Below are 26,849 nucleotides of genomic sequence, written 5' to 3'. Positions count from 1 at the left end.
CTTCCCCGCCAGCACACCGTGACGGAAGATCCGCCTCGCCAGGGGGGTGACAATTCCCCCGATGACGCAGGCCATGGTGAGGGTCACCACGCCGGTGGGGAGACTATGTTTTTTACAGAACTCCCCAAAAACCGCGCACAAGAATTTGACCCTCATGACAGAGGGGGTCATGGATGTTGTCCCCGAAAACCCGTTCTCGGTAATGCTCAGCAATTTTGGGCACCGCTCGGTTCACATCCTGAAGCATAACGTAGTCGGACTGTCTCTTTCGTCGCCCACTCACATCCTGACCCTTGGCGACTCGGCCGCGGAAGCGGCCGAAGCTAAGGAAGGGGGAGGGATATTTAATTCCAACCTCTCAACCGCAAAGGAGGGCGCGGAAGAAGCCGCCGACAACCGTACGGACAAGGGCGGGGCTGAACAAGCCACGCCGCCCAAGGCGCCCCTCGGGGCGGCTGGAACGGATAACCCCGAAGAAACCGCCGCCCCTGAGGAGGACCCCAACGCCTGGCAAGAGTACGTCCACATCGGTGCCGAGGACGAGGAGGTACGCTCGGATGTCCTCGAGGTACTGTCCGAATTCAAGGGGATGTGGACCGGCCAGCTGGGAAAAATCGGGGCCACGAAACACTGCATTGAGCTCAAGCCCGGTGCTCGCCCGATTTACCAGCCGCCTTACCGCGCCGGACCAACCTTACGGGAAAAAGAGAAAACGGAGATTGACCGCATGCTCCGGGCAGGGGTAATCGAACCCACCACGGTCGAATGGGCAAGCCCCGTGTTATTCGTCCCTAAAAAGGATGGTACCATGCGGTTCTGCGTCGACTACAGAAAGCTCAACGCAGTCACCGTTCGGGATTTCTATCCGTTGCCGAGGATGGACGAGTGCATCGATTCCCTCGGCAACGCTACTGTCTTTACTACGCTAGATTGCAACAGCGGGTATTGGCAAGTAGAAATCGCCGAGGATGACCGCGACAAGACGACGTTCGCGTCGCACTGCGGGTTGTACCGTTTCTTCCGCATGTGGTTCGGTTTGAAGAATGCCCCCGCTACCTTCCAGTGGGCCGTCGACATTATACTGTCGCGAGTAAAATGGGAAACCGTTCTGGTCTACCTGGATGATGTTATCATCTGCTCCAAGACCGTAACGGAACACGTCGCGCACGTCCGCGAGGTTCTACGCCTACTGGGGGACGCGGGCGTGTGGCTGAAGCTGTCGAAGTTCGCTTTCTTCGACACCTCGGTCACCTACCTGGGGCACGTGATCCGACCAGGTAGGTTGGAGGTCGAGCGCCGCAACGTGGTCGCCATCGAGCGCGCTCGATCTCCCCAGAACCAGACGTAATTGCGATCCTTCTTAGGAATGTGCAACGTGTACCGTCGGTTCGTGAAGGGCTTCGCGAAAATAGCCGCTCCGCTAAACCGGAAGACGGGGAAAAATCAACCCTTCGAGTTTGAGGTTCTTACCGATGAGGAATACGAGGCGTTCGTGGAACTCAAGAAGCGCCTTGTGTCCCCACCGATCCTCGCTCTACCCCGTTACGGAAAGAAACACACCCTGGATACGGAAGCTTGCGCGTACCAAGTCGGCTGTGCCCTACTACAGGAGCAGCCGAGCGGTGACCGCCTACCGATCGGGTATTGGAGTCGGGCTCTAACCGACGCCGAGAAAAATTACACCACCACCGAGAAGGAATGCCTTGCTGTCGTGTGGAGCATCCTCACGCTTCGACCATATCTGTATGGGAACACGTTCGACCTCCGTACGGATCATGAGGCCCTCCGATGGGTCCTCAACCCGGCGGATAGCTCCGGCCGGCTAGCGCGCTGGCGTCTACGCCTAGCCGAGTACGACTACGACGTACAGTACCGACCGGGGATTAAGCACCAACTCGCGGATGGTGTATCACGCCTCCGAGTTGACGGCGCAACTTCCCAACCGGTTGACGACGAGGTCCCGTGTTTCGCGGTACAATGGCGAGAGGAGGAGCATATCCCCCGCCAAGGTACCGTACACTGGGAGACCCCTGTCGACCCGGGGAGAGCTGAGCAAGCGTTCGCGGTTATACCCGGAGAACGCGACATCTCATCCGTAACGGTGGAAGAGTTCCTTCGGGAGCAGGCCGAGGACCCCTTCTGTAGGGCGGCCGCCGAGACCGTGGGGAACCCAGACTCGCGCTACGACGTCGACCGATACGGGTTCGTCGTCCGCAAGTCCCCCCTCGATGGGACCCTGCAGCGGGTTGTACCGAAACGGCTCAGGGCGAAGATATTGTACCTCGCCCATCATCCCCGCCTGGCAGGACACCCGGGCGGTACGAGGATGTATTATACCCTCCGGCGGGAATATTATTGGCCTCATATGGCCAACGACGCCTTCAGTACCGTACGGAATTGCGCCTGGTGCGCGGCCGCCCGGGGAACCCTGGGGCGGCATCAGAAGGACCTCAAGCTATTCCAGCGGCAGGGCCGCTGGATTTCGTCGTCATGGACCTGCTGGGTCCTTTACCGAAGACGGCGCACGGGAATCGCCACGTGCTCGTCATGACCGACGGGTTTACGAAGCTGACGCGCAGCATCCCGTTACGGACAACCACCGCGTCGGTCGTGGAAAACGCCTTCCTGGACAATTGGGTCTACGTATACGGCGCACCTCGTTACGTGCTAACCGATAACGGACCACAATTTGCCGCCAAGTTCTTCGACGCGGTGTGCGCCTTGCTGGGGGTGAGGCGCTACCTGACTACCGCCTATCACCCCCAGACAAATGGGCAAACCGAACGGTTCAACCTCACCCTGGTGCAGCGCCTCCGACACTATGTCGAGGAGCATCAGAGGGACTGGGACGAGTACATCCAGCCCCTGACCTTCGCGTATAACACGCAGGTCCACTGGTCGACGGAGACAACCCCGTTCGACCTGGTGCCGACGCGACCACCGTCCGGATTGGCTGTAGTGCAATGTGCCTGGCAGGCCGCGAACACAGTCCGACGGTCAAACAAAAAGAAGAAAAACAGCAACAGAAACAACCACTGCCAATGGCACGCGCTACAGAGCGTTCGAGACTCCCTTTCCCCTTGTGGGGGCTTGCGGCCCACGGTAGCTCGACTCCGACGGGGTGGTTAAGGAAAGATACCCGGCCCGGGAGGATAATGGTGGTAGAGACTTGTGAAGACTTGAGTGCTCGACGAGTGCGGGTTGGGCTTGTCTACGAGAATGTAACCGCGGTTCGCTGGGTTGTAAGGCCCATGCTCGACGACCGTCTTCAGCACCTTGGGTATAATTCAAGGTCTTCGACGGGGGCTTGTGCAGCACTACCCGACGGGATCGTAACCGTGTAGCAACGCTACTACCGACGTGTTGCCCGATGGCTAAAAACACCCTCACCAGCGCGATCGCGATCGCGGTAGGCGGTACCAACTCTGTCTTATACAGTAAGACCTTCGACGGAGTCGTCGTTACAACAGCCTTCCTACGGAAATTGAAACAGTAGCAGCGCTACACAACGATGGCTAAAACACCTACACCGGATCGGTCGCAACCGACTCCAATGGAACCAACACAATTAAGGGAAAAATAGGTGTAGAGATAGAAAAGGATAGGAATTAGAGATATAAAAGGTAAAAGGATAAGGACAAGGAATGGGACCCCAAGCAATAGAGGATGTCGTTAGCAGCGTAGAAGGGAAGCGCGTCGCGTGAACGGAAGCGGTCTTCGACGAAGGCGAGATCTAACTCCGGCAACTCGGGTTGGCTTTATTGACTTGGTCGGTCAAAGGGCTAAATTATATAGAGCGCCGCCGGGGCGAGTACAGTAGCTCCCGACTCTAGATTCTAGATCCAATTAGTAAATAAATTAAATAATTAAATAATCGTGCGCTTCGTCGCACACGTGTGTCCCCCAAACCCGGACTACATTACCCAATTTTTTTCCTTTTTCAATTCTTTTCACCCCCCTTTTCAGGTGCGTATTGCACTACATATCCCCTTCCGAGCGTTCTTGCACGCGGCCCCCTTTCCGTATAATCTCCTCACCGTCTTCCTCATACCCCTACATCGCCACTTCCGGTAACCTGCCGGAGTGCAAGAGCAAGACGAGCCTGATGTTTCCTTCATCCCCGAGCCATACGAGGGGTGGTACCAAACGTAAGCGCCACGGCGTGGGCTTTTCTTCCACTTCCCCCGACCCTCTAGGTCTTCCTTCCATCCCTCGGTTACCCCCTGATTCCCCACACGCCGGCCCAGCTCGTCCGCCTTCTCCTACGGCTGTTCCGGTTGCCGCCCCCTTGTCACCAATCGTCGACGCAGTCCCATCGACCAGGGGAGGTTCGAACTCCCTGTCCTCTCCAGATGTTATCACAAAGAACGACGACGTCGCCAGCGTCTATCGCACATTGCTCCGTGCTTACGGACTAAACGAGGGGGCTCTTCGAGGAGCGTCCCTCACTGACCTGCGCGTAACGGGTGCAGCTTGTCGCCTCACTTCCGAAGGAAAAAATCCTTGGGTGAATCGTCCCATTGACCCGTTGCCGATCGTAGCGTCCTGCCGATCCGTGTTCGGATCATTGTCTTTTGAGGGTGTCGTCTCATCGCCGACACTTCCCTACATTCCACCGACAGTAAATTGCATTCCCTTTTCCTATCAACTTCCTCCTCTTTTTCTGCGTACCGTCAATGCGGTCGCTCCCTCCATCCCCAACTTCCTCCTTTTTTTCTCGCGAGTTCAGTAGGTCCGTTTCTCGCCTGCATCCCTCACTCGGGCAGTACTGACTCCCCTGTAGGTCTCTAAACGCGATCTGAATATGCGGACCATCCGGGTGATGTGTTCTGGTAGCGTGGGATCGAATCACAAAGACAGTTGTCTTTTCCCGGTGTGTGTTCCTCGATGTTTGAACATCGATATATCCTCATCCATGGTGGTACCGTCTGCCTTGATCGCCTTGGCGAAGTCCCCCTCGAGATCCATCTCTCCATTTCCTGCTCGTCAGCTTTGCACGCACAGAGTTACTGTACGTCTCCGTTTCGCAGGCTTGTCTTCTCATGCATTTTTAACGTAATGCTGACGACGTCCTGGTCGTCGCTTTGTGAGATTCACCTTCCGAACCCCCTTTGTGTGGTCTCGCGTAGCTGTCGAACAGCCACATCCATTCTCCACGTGCTCCCAAAAAACCTTTCTCTCCAGGTACGCCATTTCTTTTTTGTCGAACTGGACGGCGTTTGCTCGCGCGTCACCTTCGCCGATGTTGCGCGCGTCGCGGGGTCCTGATCTGCTTACTGTTATCTTCTGGGGCTGCTTGTCAACATCCCATTGTGGGGTCGCGTCCTCTGCGTCTACACAAAAATAATAATGATGATGGAGAAGGGAGGGGGAACGAGGTTATTGCCTCAACTGTATTCATTCTGCGCTTACCGGTTAGCAGAGTTTGCTTGCCTCGAGCGGGGGGGGTAAGGGGTATCAAGACCTCAATCTGTCTTCCTCTCCTGCTTGTCATCTCCTCGGTCTTAGTTCGACCTCTACGCGGGCGACGCCCTTGGCATAGCAAACCGGAGTCTCCTGTGGGGGTTTCCGTCAGCGTTTGGGGTGTTCACAAACAACCATCCTCAGTCGTAATTTTGGGCATTTGGGAAAGTGAAGGGGGGGTTTGGTTCTCAAGCTTCCTCCTCTTGTGATTTCCGTGGTCGCAAGATCGGCGCCTTGGGTCTGATGACAACAAACGTGATACGTGTGCATTTCCCAGCGAAGGCTGCTGCTTTCCTTAATTTTCTTTTCAAAATATTCTCACGGCCGCTTCACACGTGTGTCTCCGTGCACTTGTCTGCCGGTGGTTTTCATTTCTAAATCAATAGAATGACTCGTCCCTCGTTGTGTTGGCTTCATACAACATCCTCGTGCGACTACCTCTGCCGCCGGCATGTCGTGTCGTCACTTCCAGCGTGCTTCCGACCCCCTGGTCGTCTTCTGTTCCCATCTATGCTCCTCTTTGAATTCTGAGATACCTCCTCTTGATTCGTGCTCCCTTCGTACAACCTCCCTCACTTCCTGCCGAACCGTACTGTACGTGTGTACGCGAAATCGTCAGCCTGCGTTCCGCGTAGCAAAAATTTCAACTTCCCGCAACGCGTTCCCACGTCCCTCATATCCACCTCTGGTCTATGCCAATTTTTCCTCCTCTTTTTCTTGCATCCTACCCTCACTCGGGGGCTCAGCGTATCCCCTCATTTGCCTCTAACTCCCCCTTCGTTCCCCGAATGTGGCACGCTTGACACAAGTGACCTACGGATCGCATACTGTACTCAGTCGCGCCGTCGATCGTCCGCGGACGATCGATGATCAATGCCGGGGTCCCACGTTGCCTCGGTGTAATCGACGTCGCTTAGTTTGCGAGTTCCCCTAGCTCTTCTCTTCCTGGCTCGAGGAATTAAATTGGGAACGTCATTACCCCGACAAATGCACGTTGTCGTCACTCGACGCCGTCAATCGGGTTGACAGATCGTCGTGTCCGCCTTTCCTTTTCTTTTTCTGAAGTGTACGTTCTTCAGTTCCTCCTCTTTTCCAACTCGTCTGCCCTTCCGTCCACGTTAGGGACAACTGTCCCTGTCGCAAAAGGGTTCGTCGGGCGAGTTCCTCGATGGCTTTCATATGCCGGTTTCCTCAATCGTGCACGATTTCTCTCTCCTTTCTCAGCAGTTCAGTGTGATGATCCGCGTCAAAACCTTGACACTCAGTCGACTCTCGATCGTGACGAGTCCCCTGCCTTCCATCAGCATTCCCTTTTCTCTTGGGGTTGCGTCGCAGGCCCTTTCGAGCTTCGGCGTGCGTCATCCTCATCCGCCTCTCCTATTTGCCTGCCTTTCGAAAACGGGCTACAGTACAGTCAGGTTATCACGAGCATTGACATACATGAATGTGTATATTTTTTTTTCTGTCGTTGCTCGTCGATGATCGACCTTGTCGATCTTCTCTCGCGCTTGTTCATCACACCGGGCCCGTCATCGCGACAACCAGCTGGTCCCTCCGTAAAACGGGTTGCTTCGGAATCGCCTAACTCGGTGTGCCGCACGCGCGTAGGTGCGTGGGTCGCTCTTCTCCTCCACTTGTCGTCGCGTTTGTCAAAGCCACCGAGGGCTCGCCCTGCTGCCAGCCTTCCGATTTGGGCGGCTTCGCCTTTCCTTTCTCTTCTCCTTCTCGTGTCTTCTGAGCACACTCAACGAGAATCTCTGCAACACAAAAAAAAATAAACAAAGGAGACAAAACAAAAAACAACAACAAGAGAGAGATAAAACAGAAACAATCAGTGGGGGGAGGATACAGTCATGAGCCCATAAGTAACGTGTCCGTCGTGGAGGGCTGATCGAATATCACGGTCCGCTCATTTCTCCGCTTTCGTCTTTGTCCTGCTTCGGTGTCGCGCTCGTCCTAGTCAGCATGACATTATGTCATCACCCTCGTTAGCGCGGCACGTCGGGAAGGCAGAGGGCGTCCTCAGTATAATTTTGCGTTGTTTCGCGTGCTCTAGATCCTTTCACAGGCGGTGTTATAAACTAGGGAGGTTGGTCCTCCTGCTCGGCAAGCGTCCGTCTCACTGTTTCTTGAGCCTCATCAGCACCTCGGAAGCAAATGTTTGCCAAAGCCGTCGGCGGGTGCGGCCGTCACATTCTACACTGAATGTAAGAAGACAACCGTGGGGCGGCCTTGGGCACTTGTATCGTTGTTGTTGGCACCCCTCGCGTGCCCTTCGCTTACCCAGTAATTTTCCTAATCTTGCTTATAATTGCAAGGGACAGCTACGGCTCCTTCTGACTCATTTTCCAGATTGGTATCTCCTCGTGAACACTTCCCATTCTTCCGATTAAATTACACTTCGTGCATTCGAATCGTACGTCCGAACGTTAGCTCATGTCCTCTTTGCAGCAATGCGGATGCATACTGTACTTCATCATCCGGACTGACGATATCACTTTCTTATTTCTAGAAACCGTCCCTCACGTCCGTCCCTTAACGTACGGGTTTATGCAGGTCGCCTGCTTCTTTTCTCCTCTCATACTCTACTCACAGACCTCGCGTCCGGCCTCTTCTTGGCAGTAATTATCCAGGCAGCGCGCGCGATTTGCGCGGGTAAGGACAGCCGCTTCCTTCGCTCTTTCAGTATGTTGTCATGAGGGCGTTTCGCTGATAGTATCTATCACTTTTCTGCCGACGCATTCTCCGCAACATGAGCGTCCCTCTTGGTCTTCCCCCAGGTAGAATCCATCCCAGGGATCATGGTCTCTTGAACTTCGTCCCCTGAGTCTCACGATTCCCTCATCAACTCTCTTTTCTTCCTCTCGATCATAGTCCTCCTTCGAGGCCCTTCCAGCGCCTCGATCTCTCACGGAATTCTTCATGATGTGCCCTTCTGACCGCACTTGGTCGCTAAGTTGTAAATTAAACAAACACTACCATATTGTCACCAAAAGCGTTGACTTATCATTTCTTTAAAGAAAGATAGAAAAAAATTTCTATGGGCAGTCAGCTGCGTTCTTCGTCCCTTGTCCATCAACTACTCAGAGTCTCTGCCTCAAAGGGTGTCGCGCTCCTTCAGGCGGGGGTTCTTCCCCTTCGTTCAGAAAAGCGTCGGCGCCTCTGAATTTTTCTCTACCTTGCCTGATCTTCTCGTCCTTCGTTGACGCAGTGATTGGCATCTTCGTGGCCGTCGTCCTCTCTCGGGGAGCGCCGCACGCTCACTCGGGGATCACCAACCTAGATGCCTCCCGTGAAACGAAAACGAACACAAACACAAAACAAATAAAACAAAAACAAAACAGAACAGTTAAGAAAGTAAAAACGTAGGGTTTTGGTTATGACTCGCGTCTTCTTTTCGCGTTTTCACCAACGCGTTCCGTAGGGGGCTCATCCTGGTCTCGCGCATGCGGCTTGATGTGGGAGGAGTTGTTTCTTCCTCCGAAAATACGTCACCACTCCGCTACGCGGTAATTGTTCAATTGGCTCCCATGTCGCGTCCTCGCTCACGTAGCCATACCATTCTACCTTGAGAATTAATTTCCCATCTCGATATCCGTGGTCGACTATTTTGTCGATCACGTACTCCTGATCTTCAGCTCCTTCTTCGTGTTCACTGACAATTCCTTCCCCCTTCTGAAGATCTTCCAACTCGTCCTCTTCTGCCGGGTCTCTTGACTCGCGTGAGTCTTGCGGAGCATCCGCTAACGGTAACTCGGTAACTAGATCTTCAGGGTCCTCTCGCGGAGCCGTGTGTACATGAGGGCTACCCCCATTTTCGAAAACATTCCGTCCTTCTTCTCTCTCTGTCCCATCAAGGAACCGTAGCGCTTGTGTTAAGCCGGTGACCGGCGCGAGGTCCATTGGACTCGGGGCTAGTTCCACCCGGTATCGCGAAACGCGCTCCTCTTGATCGTCAATGGCGATCACGACTGTACCTTGATCAGACCTCTTCACTGCGTAGGGTCCCGTAGCCACTTATGCCAACTTATGTTTCGGCTCGGTGGCGGTGCCTTGCTCCTTTCGAAGGAATACGTATGATCCTGAAGGGATGTCATACTTCGGCTTGCGGAGCCTTGAACCGGAATTCCGCTTGTACCGTGCCTGTTCCTTGCGCAGACTCTTATCGGCACTTCTCATCAAGCTCTCCAACCACGACTGCCATTTCAGGTAGTACGCTCGATTCGAGCTAAATCCTTCCAAACTTGGCTGTGCTTGTAACGCAATGCTTTTCGGCGCCCGAGCTAACACCAGCTCGAAGGGCGCGATGTTCGTAGTTCGATGACCTTGCATGTTGTATGGGAACGTCACAGCGTCGCTAAATAAGTCCCAGTCCTTGGGATGCTCTCCAACATATTTTCGCAACGCGGACGCCAGCGTGCGGTTAAACCTCTCAACTCGGCCGTTGGCTTGCGGGTGGTACGTAGTCGTGAACACATTGCGTATGCCGAGAATTCTGCAGACGTTCTGAAAGAACCGGGCCGTGAACTGTGTTCCATTGTCGGACAGCAGCTTGACCGGCGGTCCGTACACGAATATCCAATGGTAACGAAGGCTTGTGCGATGTGCGCAGCTGATATCTTCTTCAACGGTACGGTTCGTGCCGGTTTCGAGTATCGATCGCTGATCACGAGAATATACCGATTTCCTCGTTTAGTTGTAATTAGCTCGCCGAAGATGTCGATGGGGACAAACTCCAGCGGAGCTTTGGGCGTGAACAGCTTCATTTCCTTCGTGTTTCTTCTTAACTTCACCCTTTCCCACGCACATGCGGCGCAATTCTTCGCGACTGCGTAGCAGTCTAGGGCCATCGTAGGCCAGTAAAAATATCTTCTCAATGTCTTGTAAAGTTCCTGCCTCCCGGGTGGCCTGCCAATTTTGCGTGGTGGCTCAACCCAAGGACGCGGTCCCTTAACGATTGTGGTATTACCACTTGTACAAACTCCGCCGCGGTACGGCATAGAGTTCCTTCGAGTTCCTCGGTCTCCATGCTGAACGTTCTCACCATTCCGGCGTCCATTTCTTCCTTGATGCAGTTGCAGAAGGGGTGGACGGCTTGCTCGCGAATGAGCTCCTCTGGAGTGACAGCTTGGAATTGATTGAGGCGATCAGAGGCGGTCCCCCCTCAAGAGCGAGGATGTCGTCTAACGCGTCAAAACTGTCCTCGTCCTCCACTGTACCCTCGACTGGTTCGGCCATAAAGCATGGGATTGCGTCGTCGATTTCGTCGACGGTTTCTCCTGCGGTCCGTAATCTTGACAGGGCATCAGCTTGGCTGTTCGCCTTGCCCTTCTTGTACTTGATTTCGAAATCAAATTTCGAGAGGCGGAGCCTCCATCGGATTAATCTCCCGCTGGGGTCCGTTACGTTCATCAACCATCTCAATGAGGCATGGTCGGTATGCACAATGAAGTGCTCGCCATATAGATATGGTCTTAAAGTCTGTATAGCCCAAATTACCGCTAGGCATTCTTTTTCTGATACAGAATAGTTTCTCTCGGCTGCGGCTAACGTTCTTGAAAAGAACCCGATGGGTTTACGTTGCGCATCCGGATGCGTTTGAAATAATGCAGCGCCGATTTGATAGTCGCTTGCATCGGTATCTACCGAGTAGGGTAGGTCCTTCTTCGGCAGCGCCAACACCGGTGGTGCCAAGATAGCGTCTTTGAGCTTATGAAAAGCTTTTTCGCATGGTTCGTCGAATCCTTCCAACTGGACCGATTGTTCTTTCGTCAGTAGTTGGTTTAGAGGATGCGCAATTTTCGCATAATGCGGAACGAATCTGCGGTAGACATTACAAAGTCCCAAGAAGCTCCTGAGTTGGGTCTGCGTTTGAGGGTACCTCACTTGTTCCAAGGCGGCTGTTTGCGCGGCGTCAACTTCTAATGTACCTGCCGAACGACATGGCCCAGGTACTTGATCTTTTCGACGAAAAATTCGCACTTGCGAAGCTTGAGCTTCACACCTGCCTTCTCCAATACAGGCAGTATTTCGTCAACGTGGACGACGTGCTCCTCCCAGGATTTGCTGAAGATGATGATATCATCCAAATACACCAGACAAAACTTCCATCGGAACGGTGAGAGCAGTATATCCATGGCTCTCTGAAACGTCGCCGGCGCGTTGGTAAGCCCGAAGGGCATTCTTGAAAAACGGTAGAGACCTGAGTGACACGAAAAAGCTGTCTTGTCGAGGTCCGCTTCGGGAATAGGCATCTGCCAATACCCCGAAATCGCGTCCAACGCGCAGAAAACCTTGGTGTCACCAAGCGAGTCCAGACACTCATCCATGCGCAGTAAAGGGTACGCGTCCTTCACCGTTATCGCGTTTAACCTGCGGTAGTGTACGCAAAAGCGCATCGATCCGTCCGGCTGGGGCACTAATAAAACGGGCGACGCTCATTCTGACTGCGTCGATTCGATGACTCCTGCTTCTAACGTCTTCTGTACTTCTACGTCCTCGACCTCCCGAGCCTTTGGACCGGCTCGGTAGGGAGCTTGTGCGATGGGCCTGGTCTCCGGGACCAGCTCGATCCGGTGGACAGTGGTATTAATTTCACCAAGGGTCCCATCCCACATCTTTGAGTATTTCTTCAACATCCGTCGGAACCGCTCGCGCAGCCGTTCCGGCACGTGGCTCAGGTTGAGGTCCTCCACGTCCGGCGGTGGGGGCTTAATCCGCTGCTCCGGCTTCGACGATGCCGTCGCAGAGAGCCTACTCGACCGTTCTTCTGGCTGGTCCTTGCGCGCTTGATCCGACGGTTCGCATCATGTCTCGCCGTTAGGCGTCTTGGTAAAATTAGGAAACCTTTTCCTTCTTCCTTTCTTGAATTCCGAGAACTTCACCAATGGTGCTTTTGCTCTCGAGCACGGCCCTCGGATGCGGTAATAATTCTGCCACCACTTGGCCTTTTTGCACCCTGACAGGGTACGTCCTAAAATTCGCAACGAGTAAACGAAATGGCCTGTCAGGCTCAACCTGAACGACACCATTCGTGCACGTCAACCCGTGCCTTTCGTACAACGACGAGGACGGCTGAACCACAACCAAGCCCGCGCTCTTCGAGGTGCATTCCACGACGCGTTGCGTCCCTGGCTCGATAGTCGTGGCTCTTGCCACTTTTACCTTAGGAGAAATCGCTCCCCCTTTCTATCATTCTCGTCCTCTCCCGGGACGAGATTCTTCTTCCCTTTTCTCGTCGAGAACCGCCTAACTATCGGAACCTCCGAGAAATCCGCCAACTCAACCGTTTTCTTCCTTGGATAAATGGCTTCCACAAACCGGTCACAGTAGTCCGCGTCTAGAATTAGCGGGACTGCTAGTTTTTCGCATACAATAAATTCGGCTGCGCCCACAAATCTTCCAAGCCTCACAGGCATTTTAAGTGTGCAGAGAGTCCGGAGTGGCCTATTGTTCGCGTCGCCAATGTCTTGGGTCGATCCGTAGGACACCAACATTTCCATTCCTGCCGGAAGTTCCGACCTTCGAACCAAATTCCGTCCGGCACCTGTGTCCAGCACGGACAACACTCGACTCATCAATCCGACCGTTGGTCCAATATCCGCGTAAACTTTGTAGTTTTTTCGCGCAAGGACCACGGTCTTTTCAGGACATTCTTGTCGCTTAACTCTGTACCAGGGCCTACGAATTTGATCCATCGGACGATCCTTGTCTCGACTTAGAATTTTCTTGACAACAATCGGCTCCTTCGGCTTACCCCCTATTTCAACTACCTCCTCGTCGTGGCCTTCCCTTCTTGCTAGAGACGGGGAACGGGACTGAGTCCCGGACGCAGTACGTTGAACCTGCGCTTCTCGAGACTCCCTCGAGATTCCCCTCTCTAGTTTCCCTGCGGCTGCGGGTTCCTTCTCACGTCCGACGACGCGGGCCCCGCGGCGGTCCGTCTGAAGGGTTGGTTCGACCTCGGCGTTGAAGCACTCAGCGTGCTTGCCGTCTGCGAATCGAACCAATTCTTGACCTTCAGATAACTCGTCGATGGTATCTCTAATCTCTCCATCGGAGACAACGCCTCATAATTTCCCAAAACTCGGTGCATTTCCCGGAGGGAAAGAATGCACGTTGGCGCGGCGTGCCCCTTTTCGTAACAGTGATAGCACACCAGTCCGTGCTTCTTGACGGGATATTGCGGTCTAGGTCCTCCATGGGCCGGCGGCCTTCCTTGATGTTGCGGCCTTCCCATCCAGCCTGGCCTTCGAACCGTTGTACCCTTGTCTTCCATCGGAATGTACGGCGCCGGCGTGTGGCCGCGCCCCTGGAACATCATCAAGGGATCCGTGGGCTCTGAAAACGACTCCGTCGTGTATGTGGGCGTCGGTAAAGTTGACGACCCGCTTGCCCCGTAGTCCTCGTGTCCGTAGCCCTCAGATGGCTCAATAAAATTGCCTTCGGCTACAAATTCTCCTTCATAATGATTTTCGCTGCTTCCGTGCGCACTGCGTTCATCTGACGCGGAGATTGACTCTGCTAAGTGGACGGCGGCGTGACCTTTACGACCGGGATAAGAAGCCCTTGGCTTGTTCCCGCTTGTGCTTGTGGAATCCGCGCAGGCCAGCTCCATGACGATGTGAGCTGGCCTGGGCTTATTAATCAATTCATCAAGCGCTACCTCACTGATGACGTACTGGGGGTAGCGCACGATGACGTCGCGTCGGCTCATCAGAAGCCGCACGAGACGGAAAACGCGTTCGCGGATAGGCTCGAATCGAACGCGTTCAAGTGCACCGCGTTATTTACGGAGCAAGCCTTGGCTCATTATTTTGTACGCGGATTAGCTCCCGCGACGCGAGCAGCGGTGGCAGAGACCGTCCAGAGGTTGCCCGCGAACCAGTGGACGGACCTGTCAATTATCAGACGCATCGCGACCGCAGAAGGAACCACGTTTCGCGCCCGACGCGGACTCCCACTGCCGGACCCGAAACTGGCAGCGAGGGGAGGGAGAGCCGCCAGGTCGAACGCGACGAGCTCCCCCGCCTCAGCCCTCCACGTTAACGAGGAGGATTGGGAAGGTAACCCCGTCCTCGTCATGAGAGGCGGGGAGGCTACAGGAGGCCGGCCGTCAACGCTGGCGTCGACGGAGACCACGGGCAGGTTTGCCACCGCGTTCGGGCGTACCCCAGCGGGGATAGGTGGTCCGGACCACCGCATCGCGGAATTGGACATTTCACGTCAAGGAGGGGGACAAATACCTCCTGTGTTCCCCGGCTCACCGAGGAAGAGGCTCGTCAGGCGGCGACCTTCGCCTCAGCCGACGGGAGCGCGTACGTCTGCTGGCTGTGCAGAACGAACTGCCATGCCATGTACGCGTGCCCCTTCCTCGCGCCGGAGCAGCGGATGTTTACGGCGTATCGAAACTACCGGTACCAACTACAGACGCGTCCAGCGATGAGGAACCTCCTCCAACAGTCGGTCGCTGGTGACCGTGGTCCGGGTTCGGGCCACGCGAATCGCCCCCGAGGAGGCGTCCGTTTCGCCCCTCGCGGAGGAGGATACAGGCGCGAACAACGCGATTTCCGACAAGCCGACACGCGATACCCGCGTTAAGATGGAAGAGGAGAACGCGGTCGGTCCAGATTGCCGACGGGGGTACCGAACGCGATAATGTACCTCCAAGACTGAGCAGGAGATCCGTATCCCCTGCCCCTACAAGAAATCGAGCGAGAGCCGACTCTCGCCGCCCCCCAGATTTTACAACATCCGAACGTTGAAAATCAACCCCGCGAGGTACCCGAGTACTTCGCGGATGCTGCCGTTCCAGAGTGGGTAGGGCCAGGCCAGCCACTCGAATGGACGTCCGGAGCCGCGTTGGCTACACATAGCGGCGCGACTAGCACGGATAGTTCAGGTAGCTCAAAAACGCGTAAAGGCGGTCACGTTTACGCGGTCACGTGAACCGTCTCGCTCTTATACTCCCGACCCGTCCATATACCCCTATCAAGGGCGACGTGAATATTTACCGATAATTTTTCCCCTCGCCGCAACACGAAGTCACCGAGACCCCCGCCGGTCCGGTGCAAAAACAAGTATTTAACAAACGCGAAATTACCGCGACTTCCGTAAGCCCGGTACCACCCCACGAACGCGAATATTTCCCGACCTCCGGAGGTCAGATGCCACGGATCCGCCGTGAGGGCACCAGGGCCAGCGAGAGCACGGTGCAAGAAGAAGAACGCCACGTGCGCGTCGAGAAGGCGCCGCGTGAAGAAGTAACGCGTGAAAATCGCGTGGGCTTCTCCTTGGGCCCAAGGAGTCAAGAGCCGAAAGACGAACGCGAGGCCTCGGACCCCGACGGTCAAGGAAGAAGAACGCGGAGAAGGGGCAAGACGCGACGCCGACGCCCAAAGCCAAATGACCTTGAGCGAACGGCCTCGCCTAAGATCGTCGAGGGCGTCGTCTGTCTGATGACGTCCAAGATCTACAATATATTGGGATCGATAGCTACTGAGAAGAACGCGTTCACGCCGTACACTATCGCCGTCGATACGTGTTCTGGCTACAATCTGGTGAGAAAGGCCGACCTTCCTCCCGACTGGACCCGACACGCAATGCGCGACGCGCCATTGCCAAGGCGGGCAGGAGCAAACAGCAACCCGTTGAGGCTGAGCGCAGTGGTCCGTTTGGTTGTCCGGATTCGGAACACGATGTTCCGAGTCCCGTTCGTCGTCGCGGACCAACTGGCTGTTCCCGTGCTTCTGGGCACCGCGTTCATTGACGCGCATGTCCGGAGCATCGACATAGAAGCCCAGAGGCTCGAGCTCCGGCATGGGGGCGCCGTGGCCATCGTGAACGCGAAGGGGGAGCCCCCTCCCCCTACAAGGCGACATGGACGCGAGACAAACCACGCAGAAGTACGCCAAGAAACCGAGCACCCGATTCGGGTCTCGCGCTGGGTAAATGTTCCCGCTATGTCGCAAGTTCGCGTTCCCGTTACGACAGCGGGGAGAGGCCTGGTATTTTTGGAGCCCAAGCCGTCGCTACAGCACCGCCACGGGATGCGGCTGACCAACGGTGTCGCGGAAGTGCTACCAAACCAGGTCTTCGAGGTTATGGTCGCGAATTTTTCGCGTCAGGTGCGACGACTGCCAAAACATACAGTCGTCGGATACGCGAAACGGAACCCTCTTGCCATCCTGACACCGGAGCGTCCGGTGGCCGAGGAGATCGCGCATGCGTTGCACATTTTCAACTTGGACGGCCAAGAAGGAAAATTAGGAGCAGGACGGCCTGACTCCACCGCGAATAAGAACGCGAACAAGAACGCGGACGAGGAGCACGCGGGGTACCAAAATTTCGCGGAAGATACAGGACGCGTACAATATAAGGATACCAAATCGGACGCGAAAGATTGGGAAAAGGAAATTGATCTATCACATGTGAAGGACGAGAAATTACGCGTACAGGTGCTTGAGATGCTACGCGAACACTCAAGTTTGTGCAGAGGGTCGCTCGGAATGTTCCGAGCGACGGAACACCGCATCCCACTTGAGCCCGACACGAAGCCGATACGCGCCATGCCCTACCGCGAAGGGCCCGCGATGCGTGAAATGGTCGCGAAAGAAGTGAAGAAAATGTTAAACGCGGGAGTGATAGAGCCCGCGAATACGGAGTGGGCGTCCCCGGTTGTCCTTGTCCCAAAGAAGGACGGTAGTTTACGCTTCTGTGTGGACTACCGTCGCTTGAACGCAAAAACGCTGGCGTATTCATATCCGCTTCTGCGTATGGACGACTGTATTGATTCATTGGGGGACGCGGCTGTTTTCAATACGCTGGACTGTAACTCAGGATATTGGCAGATTCCGGTCGCGCCGGAAGACCGCGACAAAACTACCTTTACCACCCATATGGGAACATTCCGACATTTGCGAATGCCATTCGGTTTACGCGGAGCTCCAGCCACTTTTCAAAGCGCGCTGGACATAATTCTATCACGCGTACGATGGCGGATTTGCCTAGTGTATCTAGACGACGTTATTGTCTTTTCGCGTACGCACGCGGAGCACGCAAAACATTTGGACGCGGTTCTGGGACTTTTGAGAAGCGCCGGCATTTCTCTCAAGTTGCAGAAATGCAGCTTCTTTCAGCCACGCGTACACTACCTGGGCATGTGATATCCCTACGGAAGTTAGGCGTGGCAGAAACTGCAGCGGACGCGTTCAAGACTTTTACATTTCCCGAACGTTGACACAAGTCAGGTAATTTCTCGGGGCATGTAATGTCTACCGCCGCTTTGTGCAGGGGTTCGCGAAAATCGCGCGCCCCCTCAATGATATGACGCGGAAAGACGCGGATTCGGACTACAATAACCCGATCGCGGCTCAAGTTCACGCCTTTGAAGAGCTCAAGGCGCGGATGATCGCGCCTCCAATTCTCGCGCTCCCGCGATACGGACGGCCGTATATGATTGATACTGACGCGAGCGCGTATCAACTGGGATGCATGCTTTTACAAGAGCACGACGGGACCCGCGATTGGCGTCCCGTCGGCTATTGGTCCTATTACCTCAACGATAGTGAGCGGAACTACAGTGCGACTGAACGCGAATGTTTCGCCGTGGTGTGGGCCGTTCGCACACTACGGCCCTACATTGAGGGAACCAAGTTTACCGTGAGGACAGACCATGACGCGTTACGATGGCTGATGTCCCTCACGCTCCGGCCGACTGACGCATTGGCGACTACGGTTAGCGGAGTATGACTTCACCATCCAATACAGACCTGGACGCGTTCATCAAGTACCCGACGCGCTGTCGCGTCTCATTTCCCCCAGGACCGCCGACGATCCTCGGAAGGCCGTCGAAGTGGATGACGACATTCCTACCTTCGACGGCACTACCGTACGCGATGTGTCGGATGAACTACGCGACCATACGTGTACCGCCAAATGTGACCACAAGAGTGACCATGTGTTCGTCACAACGCGAAACCAAGCGGGTAGCACGAGAAAAACGCGTTCACGCAACGGGCCGGTGGGCGACGAAGAAGCCCCAGCTTTACAAGGACGCGAAGACCCATGGGCTGAGATAGAAGAATTTGACGCGGTGGATATTGAATGCGCTCAAGAACCAGGAATTGACGCGTCAGGGTGCCAGGTCGCTCCTCCGCAGGACGACCTACCAGCCCCTCTCACCATGGATGAGATAGCCGAGGAGCAACGCGTCGAAGATTTCTGCCAAACCGTGCTGGCCCGACAATCGGAAAGTCGCGACTCCGCGTTCTTTGAGGACCACCAAGGGGTTTTGAAGCACAAACACCCCTACGACCCTGACATAATTCAGGTGGTGGTCCCTCAGTCACTACGAGCGCGTCTGCTGCGGCTCTACCATGACCCGGCAATCGCGGGACATCCGGGGCAGAACCGCATGTACCACGCGCTCCAACGCAGGTATTACTGGCCACATTTGGACGCGGACGTGGCAGCAACAGTACGCAGATGCCGGACATGCGCGAAGAATCGTGTCAAACTCCGAAAACATCTCAACCGGATGAGATTGTTCCCTGGTGCGCGTCCATTGGAAAGCCTCGCAATAGACATTCTCGGACCGCTTCCCAAGACCAAGGGAGGAAAACAATACCTTCTGGTAATAACGGACTGGTTCACAAAGTTAACCGAAGTCGTCGCGTTGAGAACAGTGACCGCGTACACAGTAGCAACCGCGTTTTGTGACGCGTGGGGTTTCAAGTACGGCATTCCGCGTTCGCTCTTGTCCGATAATGGACCTCAGTTTAACGTGAAGTTGTTCCACAGCGCGTGCCGGATCCTGGGGATTACAAACTTGTATACGTCCGAGTACCATCTCCAGACCAACAGCCAAGTGGAGCGCTACAACCGTACCATCGTGTCTATGTTGCGTAACTACGTCAACGAACATCAAGACGATTGGGATGTGTACGTGGGGCCATTAACTTACGCGTACAACTCCCACGTACACAGGTCTATGCGTACGACCCCATTCGAGCTTGTGTTCAGTCGACCTCCCCCAGAATTTTCGCTTCGAAGGACGGAGGGGAACGCGCCCCTTCCGGATAGAAAAACGCATCGCGCGGAGTTCCTCAAGAAACTGGACGAGACAATTCAGAAGGCATATAGCAGCCTGCGACGAACGCAGGCTCACTACAAACGCGATTTCGACAAACGCGTGAGACGCGTAAATACGCGAGTCAAGCCCGGAAATTGTGTCTACCTGAACCCGACGGATGGGGCGAAGACATCAAATAAGCTCGCGTCACCGGCCGTGGGACCCTACCGCGTCCTCGCCAATGACCAACGTACTATCACGATCGATCGTGATGGGGTCACGGAACGCGTGTCAGCCGAACGTTGTGTGTACGCGCCACCACCAGCGGACGCACTGTGAGCAAGCACGACCGCACCGAGTGACCTGGCCAACAAGGTCACTGCGGGGACACAGTTCGCGGTGGACCGTCTTCTCAATCATCGCGTTATGGAAGATGGGACTACAGAGTTCCAGATGAAGTGGGCAGACTACGAAGAGCCCACCTGGACCGCAAGGTCACATATCCCCGAGAAACTCGTCTCACGCTATGCGAACCGGCTACGCGCACGCACGGGTAGGAACCTCACAACTGAGTTGAACGCGGACGTTCAACCTTAAGGGGGACCCTCAACCGCCCTCAACCGCTTCTGGACTACCCCGCTCAGTATTAACTCGCAAGAGCCAAAGGACACGCGTCCCTCGGGAGAGCCGGAAATTAAGGAGTCACATGACTCAGGGCAAGCGATCGTGCGAGGCGGGCGAACGCGGACTGTATTTGCAAAAACGAGAAGGTCGAAGATCCCGTACTGAACGCGCGAACGAGACGTTCGACGTCGGAATAACACACGGGAGGAGGGGCAGCAGTGGGGCCTCAGACATGACAGGGAAGAAACTGCAACTCCACAAAACAAGGAGACCTTCCGCGAACACAGCAAGAAGCACAGCGCATACGCGCCGACAACCGCGAAAAGGGGCTCCGGAACTCGTCCCCTCAGACCGCATTAGGGGAGCCCTCTCGACCTCCTCCCCGGCGGAGCCACGACGTTCACTTGATGTCAAGCTGTCGCTCAAAATACTGGGGCGCAGAATATGCCTCGGGCATCCCATCCCAAACAGGCGAGCAAGAGCACGACGCGTTGCCGCACGGATATACGTACGCGAATGCAGGGCACATGGAACGTGCGCAAGAGGTACGGGTCACTTCATGGCGGGACGCGAGACGGTGCAACAAATCGCGAACTGATAAGCGGCGGAGCAGCAACACTGTACGCTTGCATACAGTGGCGACGCCGCCGTCGCAGAAAGAAAAATAACCGAAAAAAATGAAGGAAAAATTAAGGAAAAAATTGGCTGGGATGACGTGCGCTACGGGTTGGGCATGCAGGCCGCGCCGTACAGTGCTCGAATAGCCGTCGGGAGCAACACCACAATTAACGGAAGAAGTACCCCTACTGTACGCGCTCATCGTACCGGCGTCCATGCGGCACTTGCCGCATGATGAACACGCAATTACAAGCCATCATGGGACGCCCCATCAGCAAACGGCTCCCCCTCCCCTCCGTGAACGCGGTGCCATAGGGACGGATCATGAGCGCACGGGCGTGAAGCGATCGCGAAGGACGCGACTCGATCGCGCGCACAAGAGCAGAGCACGCGACTTTAGCGCAACTCGGGGCCCCTGGCCGCGAACCTACCGCGACCGTCAATCACCGTGGCGCGACGAGACCTACTGAACTTCTTTTTCTTGCGAATTGCGTGCGCGACCCCCCCCCCCCCCAGATAGGCGAAGAGCAGAAGACCGTCGCGCGACAACCAATATGAGTTACGTCCACATCCTTGGGGCATGAACAACGGGAAGAGAAGAGAAGAACCAGAAGACTGTCCCGCGACGACCAAAAGGAGAATCAACACCAGGAACAAGGCCAAATGGCCGTGGAAGAGATCAGGGGAACGCTGCAAGAAGATCGCGTACGGCGCGCGCGCGCAGTGGGAAAGACCCACAGACACCGCAAGAAACGTCGTGCTCGCCGCGCGTGATCAAGAAAGTCAACGTCGTCTCGCGGACGAAGCTCTGGTCGCGGCATAGGACGACCCCCGACCCGGTACCCTTGTCGGCCCTGATACATCAGTACCTCTTGCACACGACCACACGCGCGCCGGGACGGGGAAACGTACCCCTATATGATGCTTAATGGCACCCGCGAAGTACTGAGCATTGTGTGCACAAGGGAAAGGACTGGCCGGCCATGAGGGGCACTACGGACGAGCCCGCATCCTTGTGAACCGATTGGACGTAAGAAGGAGTGAGGGACGGTAACGACCAAGGTCGTCGCCCGGCCTCCGTCCCAAACGAATGACCGCGCAACTGCCGTACACGCCCCCCCGCCATCAGACCCAAGCCGCGCCTCACTAGAACGGCGTGTCGCACGAATCCCTTACTCACCGCCTCGTCTGGTAATGAGGGCGGGAATCGCGGGATCCACGAGTCGCACGAGCTCGCCATCACCGCAAGCGCACGGTCGGAGCGCCTATGCACCCCCGCTCGCTTCTATGAGCGCCACCCTCTTGAGAGGCATGAGGAACGAACCATCTCACGCGACATCACCAAGCTCCCCGAAAAGATCGTCCACGGCGTCGCTGCCTCGTCCTTAGAGCCCGTGCTAGCTCTCCACCTCCCGCCCTGCGGCGCCACAAAAACCCGTGCGGCCCTAGGAAAGATAGCAATTACGGCAAGTCAACCACCGCTGTCCGAGCCACATAGAAGGGCGGCGACGAACGGTTACAAATCACCGTCGCAGAGAACGCGGAGCTGAGGAAATCGGGGAGAATGAAGGGGATATTGGTGACGATATCCCTGGATACGAACTGAAAATCCAAGCTAGTGGCAGTGAAAACTCGGAGACTTCAAGGACATGCTGCCGAAATTCGTGCTAGCTCTGAAATCAGACCCCGCGCTTCCCCTGGACTATCCCCGCCGACCCCTAAAACGGCACATCCAGTCCGTGTGGGCGTGTCAAGGGGCGGTGATAGGCGTCGGATGTACAATATTGATGAAGTGGCTGACCGTGAAGCTGCGCTCTCGGGTGCAAAAGGGGAACAAAAGACCAGCAGTCTCGTTGAATCCCCTGTACCGGGGCAACCTCAAAACGCCCTCATATGAGGCCTTAGTTTGAGACCGCCCTCTTCAAGAGAAAGTTCCTCTTCCCCCCACCCGCCATCCACCGAACACGGGGAAGTTCCCCGTGTTCGGTGGATGGCGGGTCTCTGCGCGAAGATAATCATGATGACGCCGCACTCTTCGATGGCTTGGCGCAGCGGCTTACCGGACTCCCGCGTCGAGCACCGGAACGTTGTCGAAGGAGTGGGCCTGATTGCGATAAAACCGGAAAAGCACAGGTCGTCAAGGCGATCGAGAGCATCGCCAATCATATCACTGTCCACCTAAACGAGGAGGAGACAAGAAAACATTCTCCCACTGGTTAGAGCACCCTTCAGTGTGGAAGACCAAGATCGTGTCATGCGCCTCGTCATGGCTAGGATGCCCTCCGAGTTTTTACAGCAACTTATTCCGTAGATGTTTGGCTTTTTGTCCGTGACGAGCAGCAATCCATACTAAGAAACCGCATTCAAACACCCCCGCCGTTAAATCCCGCGGGATGAGGTGCGGACAGTTGTCGGCGCGATAGCTGAACGCGTGCAGAAAGGTATGACCGATCGCATCGAGGCGAACACTTCGTGATGAATTGAGGTATTGCATCCAGGAAGAGGAGGAACACGCTGGGCCTCTTGTCGTCGGAGATCTATTAATGACCGGGTTCATAACGCAAGAAAGGGAAAAGATGCCTTTACCATTGTCATCCACGCGCTAACCGCTCTACTGAGGGATGACAGGGCCACGTAGTCAAGGATCGGCCTTGCCGACGGCCCCTGCCGAGCCCGCTTCATAGGGATCCGGGGGGCAGTAGCTGGGGTGACGAGGGACCTCGTTCACCTCGGCGTAGCTCGGGATATGCGCGTACGGATCGCGTATCGGCTCCCGCCGCACGGGAGTGGGGTTCGGAGAGAGAGCACCATCCTCGCGAGAGGACGTCGCCCGACTGCTGCGGATCGCGTCAAGCTCCCTGCGGTACCGATTGCGGTCAACGCATGCACGCTCGTACGCGTCCAAACGGTGGAGACAGTCTTCTCGGGATCGCTGCAGTTCCTCCGTGATGCGCTGCAACTCAGACGATAGACGATCGCATTCGCCACCGCGGCGGTGTGTGTCCTCTGTCCGCGCCAAGAACCAGGTCGATATCGTCGTCAGTAGCTCGCCGACCGACCAGGCGCGGTCCCGTAATTTACCAAGGGCTCGAGAGAGCTCCGGTATGACCGCAACTTCGCGTAGAGGAACTTGAAGGAAGCGCACTTCGGCCTCCCGAATTGGCTGGGACACTGTTGGTATCAGGGGTGGAACCGGGGGCACGGCAGGGACCGGATCCTTCATACAGACAGGAGCGGATGGCGCGGCAGCGCGTAAAGGGTTACACCGTACGAAATCCGTGGTCGGACTTACCGCGTCCAAATCGCGGTACCTCTTCCGTCGCGGCTCGCGAGCGTCGGAACCCACGCCGCCGAGCTCCCCGCACGAGGAGGGTTGGACGGACCCGATTCGGAACGGGAGACGAACGCGTCGCTTTGGAGGTCGTACGGCAAGAACGCCGCCCGTTCACCAAATGTGAAGTCGGTCCACAGGCGCCGAGCTGCCTCGCCGACGCAAACGGCTCGTTGTAGGAGGTCAAGCGCGGAGCCGAATGTCCAGAGGAAGTGAGAAGAGTTCCACTCGAGAGGGTGTAACGCTACGTTCGGAAGCCCTACTGCAACCCTCTCCAGATACGCGAGAGTGACCGGGGGCTGGATAAACACCCGTCTGTTGACGCTGACCACACTCATTATGGCGCTCGTGAGAGACCAGGCCCATTCGCGTTCGTAATTATACGCGAGGAGGGCATAGGCAGGATGTCGACGGTCGACACACGCATACCCGAAGTGTTTCAATACGTAAGGGAGCAGCGGGTGGATACCCAAGGAGGGAAAGGACCCACGGACCGCGTCGGGCAGAGAAGGGATGTCGAAGGGGGTGAGACGCCCTTCGAAAGAAGCCGACCGGAAAAGGCGACCGTCGACTTCATCTGCTCTCTTGTATGCCGCCCAGTCGTGATGCGCCACTGCGATGCCGTGGAGACGCATCAGCGAACTCGCGGACTTTTGTAAGGATACGCGGGACTTGGAGTACGCGTAAGGGCGAGGGCACACGTACAACGGCGTGACCCCTGACAGTACGAACTGCCGTGGTTCGCGGCGGGGGCCACAGAACATGGCGGACGTCATGCGGTCTATATATTCGGCCTCTGCCGCGCTATACGCGAACGTGCAATCACATGGGATCTCATCCGGCACTTGATACGCCGTGCCCCCACCCTCAGCCATAAGCCTTCCGAGGGCCGATGTCGACTCATCGACGAGACCAGCTTCATGAATCTTACGGATACGCCCGAGATCCGGGCGGAGACAAGCACACGTCAACAACTCCGAGACAGTGACCCAGACCCGCGCATAACGGCGCCAAGAATAGCTCAGCCGGCTGAGGGGGAGCGGCGCGGAACCCTCCCAGGGCACACCCAACCACCGGGTGGTGGACGGCGCGTCGGCGGCATCCCCAGCCGCGATATGGCCAGAGTCCCCGATCGACGACCCGGGGCAACAGCAACTCCCGCAAGCCCCGTATGACCCCTTCTCCGGCTGGTAGAAGGCGCCCACGGAGGCGGAAGCCATCGGGGCATCTTGTATACGCGGCGGAGGACCGCTCCCCCCGCCCGAAACGGAGGTCGGCCGGCATCTAGAACGACAGACACAGTACAAGCGCGTGAGCGGGTCTTCTGAAACGGGGAGCGGAGGCTCCCCAGCTCGCTCCCCGAGGCACTCGAGGTCCTCGTTGCGCGCTGCCCGGCGTCGTTGCCCGGCAGCATCGACAGCGAGATAAGAGGTGTGCCAGACGGCCGCAACGACGGGCCCGGACTGTCGAGGCGGTCGGGCATCTGGAACGAGGGAAGGGCGCGATGAGGCACGGGAGAGGGGCGGGTCAAAAGGAGACCGAAGGAGAACGCGTCAAGAGTGGTAAGCGCAAGGGGCGCTGTAGGAAAGGCACGCGGTCAGCTAGGGCAGGGACTGCGGCGCGCGGCCGGACAACACACCAGCCGCCGTTGTGGATATAGAAGAACCAAAAAAAAATCGAGGGCAGATTTGTACCCCACCGGCACGCGTTCGCATATGGCGGGTGCGCATAAGCTGCCAGGTGAACGCGTCATCACGGGCGCTGTAAAGGGCGTCGCGATTGGGGTCGCCCGGGCCACGGTACGAGCGGGAGGAGACGCGCCATGCTCCACAAGGCCACCTCCGCTCGCCCGTCGCAAGGGTACCAGGCCTAAGAAGGGGGAGACCTCGAGCCAGAGACCGTTAGCCACCGCCCCGCTGCGGATCTCATGACTCCCGCTCCTCCCCTTCGCGTCGGCCACGCGTACCACCGCACCCCCACCTCGCTTATTCTGTAAGAGCCGCCGCGCGACCTCACCCCGGCGCTACTAACAGCAAGGGCCGGGCTCTACTCCCTCACCGACTGACACAGAAAACCTGTATCCTCACAGTCTCACTCAGGTCGGGCATAATCCCCGAAACAAACGTTTGGAAGCTCCATCCGACCGGCTGCTTCCCGTTCCCTCGTCTCACTTCTTACCCCACACGTCGCTGTACCCACCGCGCTATGAAGATGGACCTGAGGACGCAGGGGAGAGGGGAGAAGCCCCTTGCGGTGGAGGGCTTCAACGTTCGCAGTGTCGGTGTTCCCGACACGGCCGGAAGTGGGAGCTGTCAGTAAGAGGGATCGGCAGAGGTGGATGAAGGTCGCTCGTAACGTCGTGTTTGACAATTCTGGCGAGCGTAAAAGAGCGAAGACCGGAGATGATGGACCGCACGTAACGCGGCCGGCGTTTGCACCGAAGTGCGAGTGGGAGCTAAACCGCAGAGAACAGAGATCCTCCTCGATGTGAGGAGGAGATTGGCGAAGGGGAAAGAAAACCGATTGATCCCGTCGATCCGAGAAAAGCCCTTGCGTCAATGAGGTTCGGACGGAAGGCGCGCGGACGAATTCTGCAGGAGGGGAAAAAAGAAGGTTCACAGTACGAATGGACGAGCCAGAGTTGGGGAACACAAACGAGAGGTTTCACGCCTCGGTCGAAACGCACAATTGGGATAGAGTGAACGCGCTCGCGGCGTCATGCTTAAGTGCCTTACGCGAGGC

The 26,849-nt window shown here is 56.3% G+C and overlaps 1 protein-coding gene across 1 annotated transcript; it reads right to left on the bottom strand.

Annotated features, from left to right (window-relative positions):
• Positions 1-9,809: 9,809 nt before the first annotated feature.
• On the bottom strand, positions 9,810-11,645 carry CHC_T00007507001 (hypothetical protein). The gene is made up of 3 exons (XM_005711107.1): positions 11,564-11,645; positions 10,652-11,423; positions 9,810-10,524 (listed from the first exon to the last, which is right to left on the bottom strand). The coding sequence occupies exons 1-3, from the start codon at positions 11,643-11,645 to the stop codon at positions 9,810-9,812; spliced, it is 1,569 nt and encodes a 522-aa protein (XP_005711164.1).
• Between the last annotated feature and the right edge of the window lie 15,204 nt (positions 11,646-26,849).

The sequence above is a fragment of the Chondrus crispus genome, genomic scaffold, assembly GCF_000350225.1.
Source record: "Chondrus crispus Stackhouse genomic scaffold, scaffold_76, whole genome shotgun sequence".
NCBI classification, from domain to species: domain Eukaryota; phylum Rhodophyta; class Florideophyceae; order Gigartinales; family Gigartinaceae; genus Chondrus; species Chondrus crispus.
This window is presented reverse-complemented; position numbering and strand designations above follow the sequence as displayed.

Bases quoted from the DNA above. Each gene is read 5' to 3' on its own strand.
- CHC_T00007507001 (XM_005711107.1), bottom strand. From the start codon at position 11,645: ATGCCCTTCGGGCTTACCAACGCGCCGGCGACGTTTCAGAGAGCCATG. The intron at 11,424-11,563 runs GTCTGGTGTATT...TTCGTCGAAAAG, and splicing joins ACCGTTCCGATGGAAGTTTT to ATCAAGTACCTGGGCCATGT. The intron at 10,525-10,651 runs GTTAGACGACAT...GCATCAAGGAAG, and splicing joins GACGAGGACAGTTTTGACGC to AAATGGACGCCGGAATGGTG.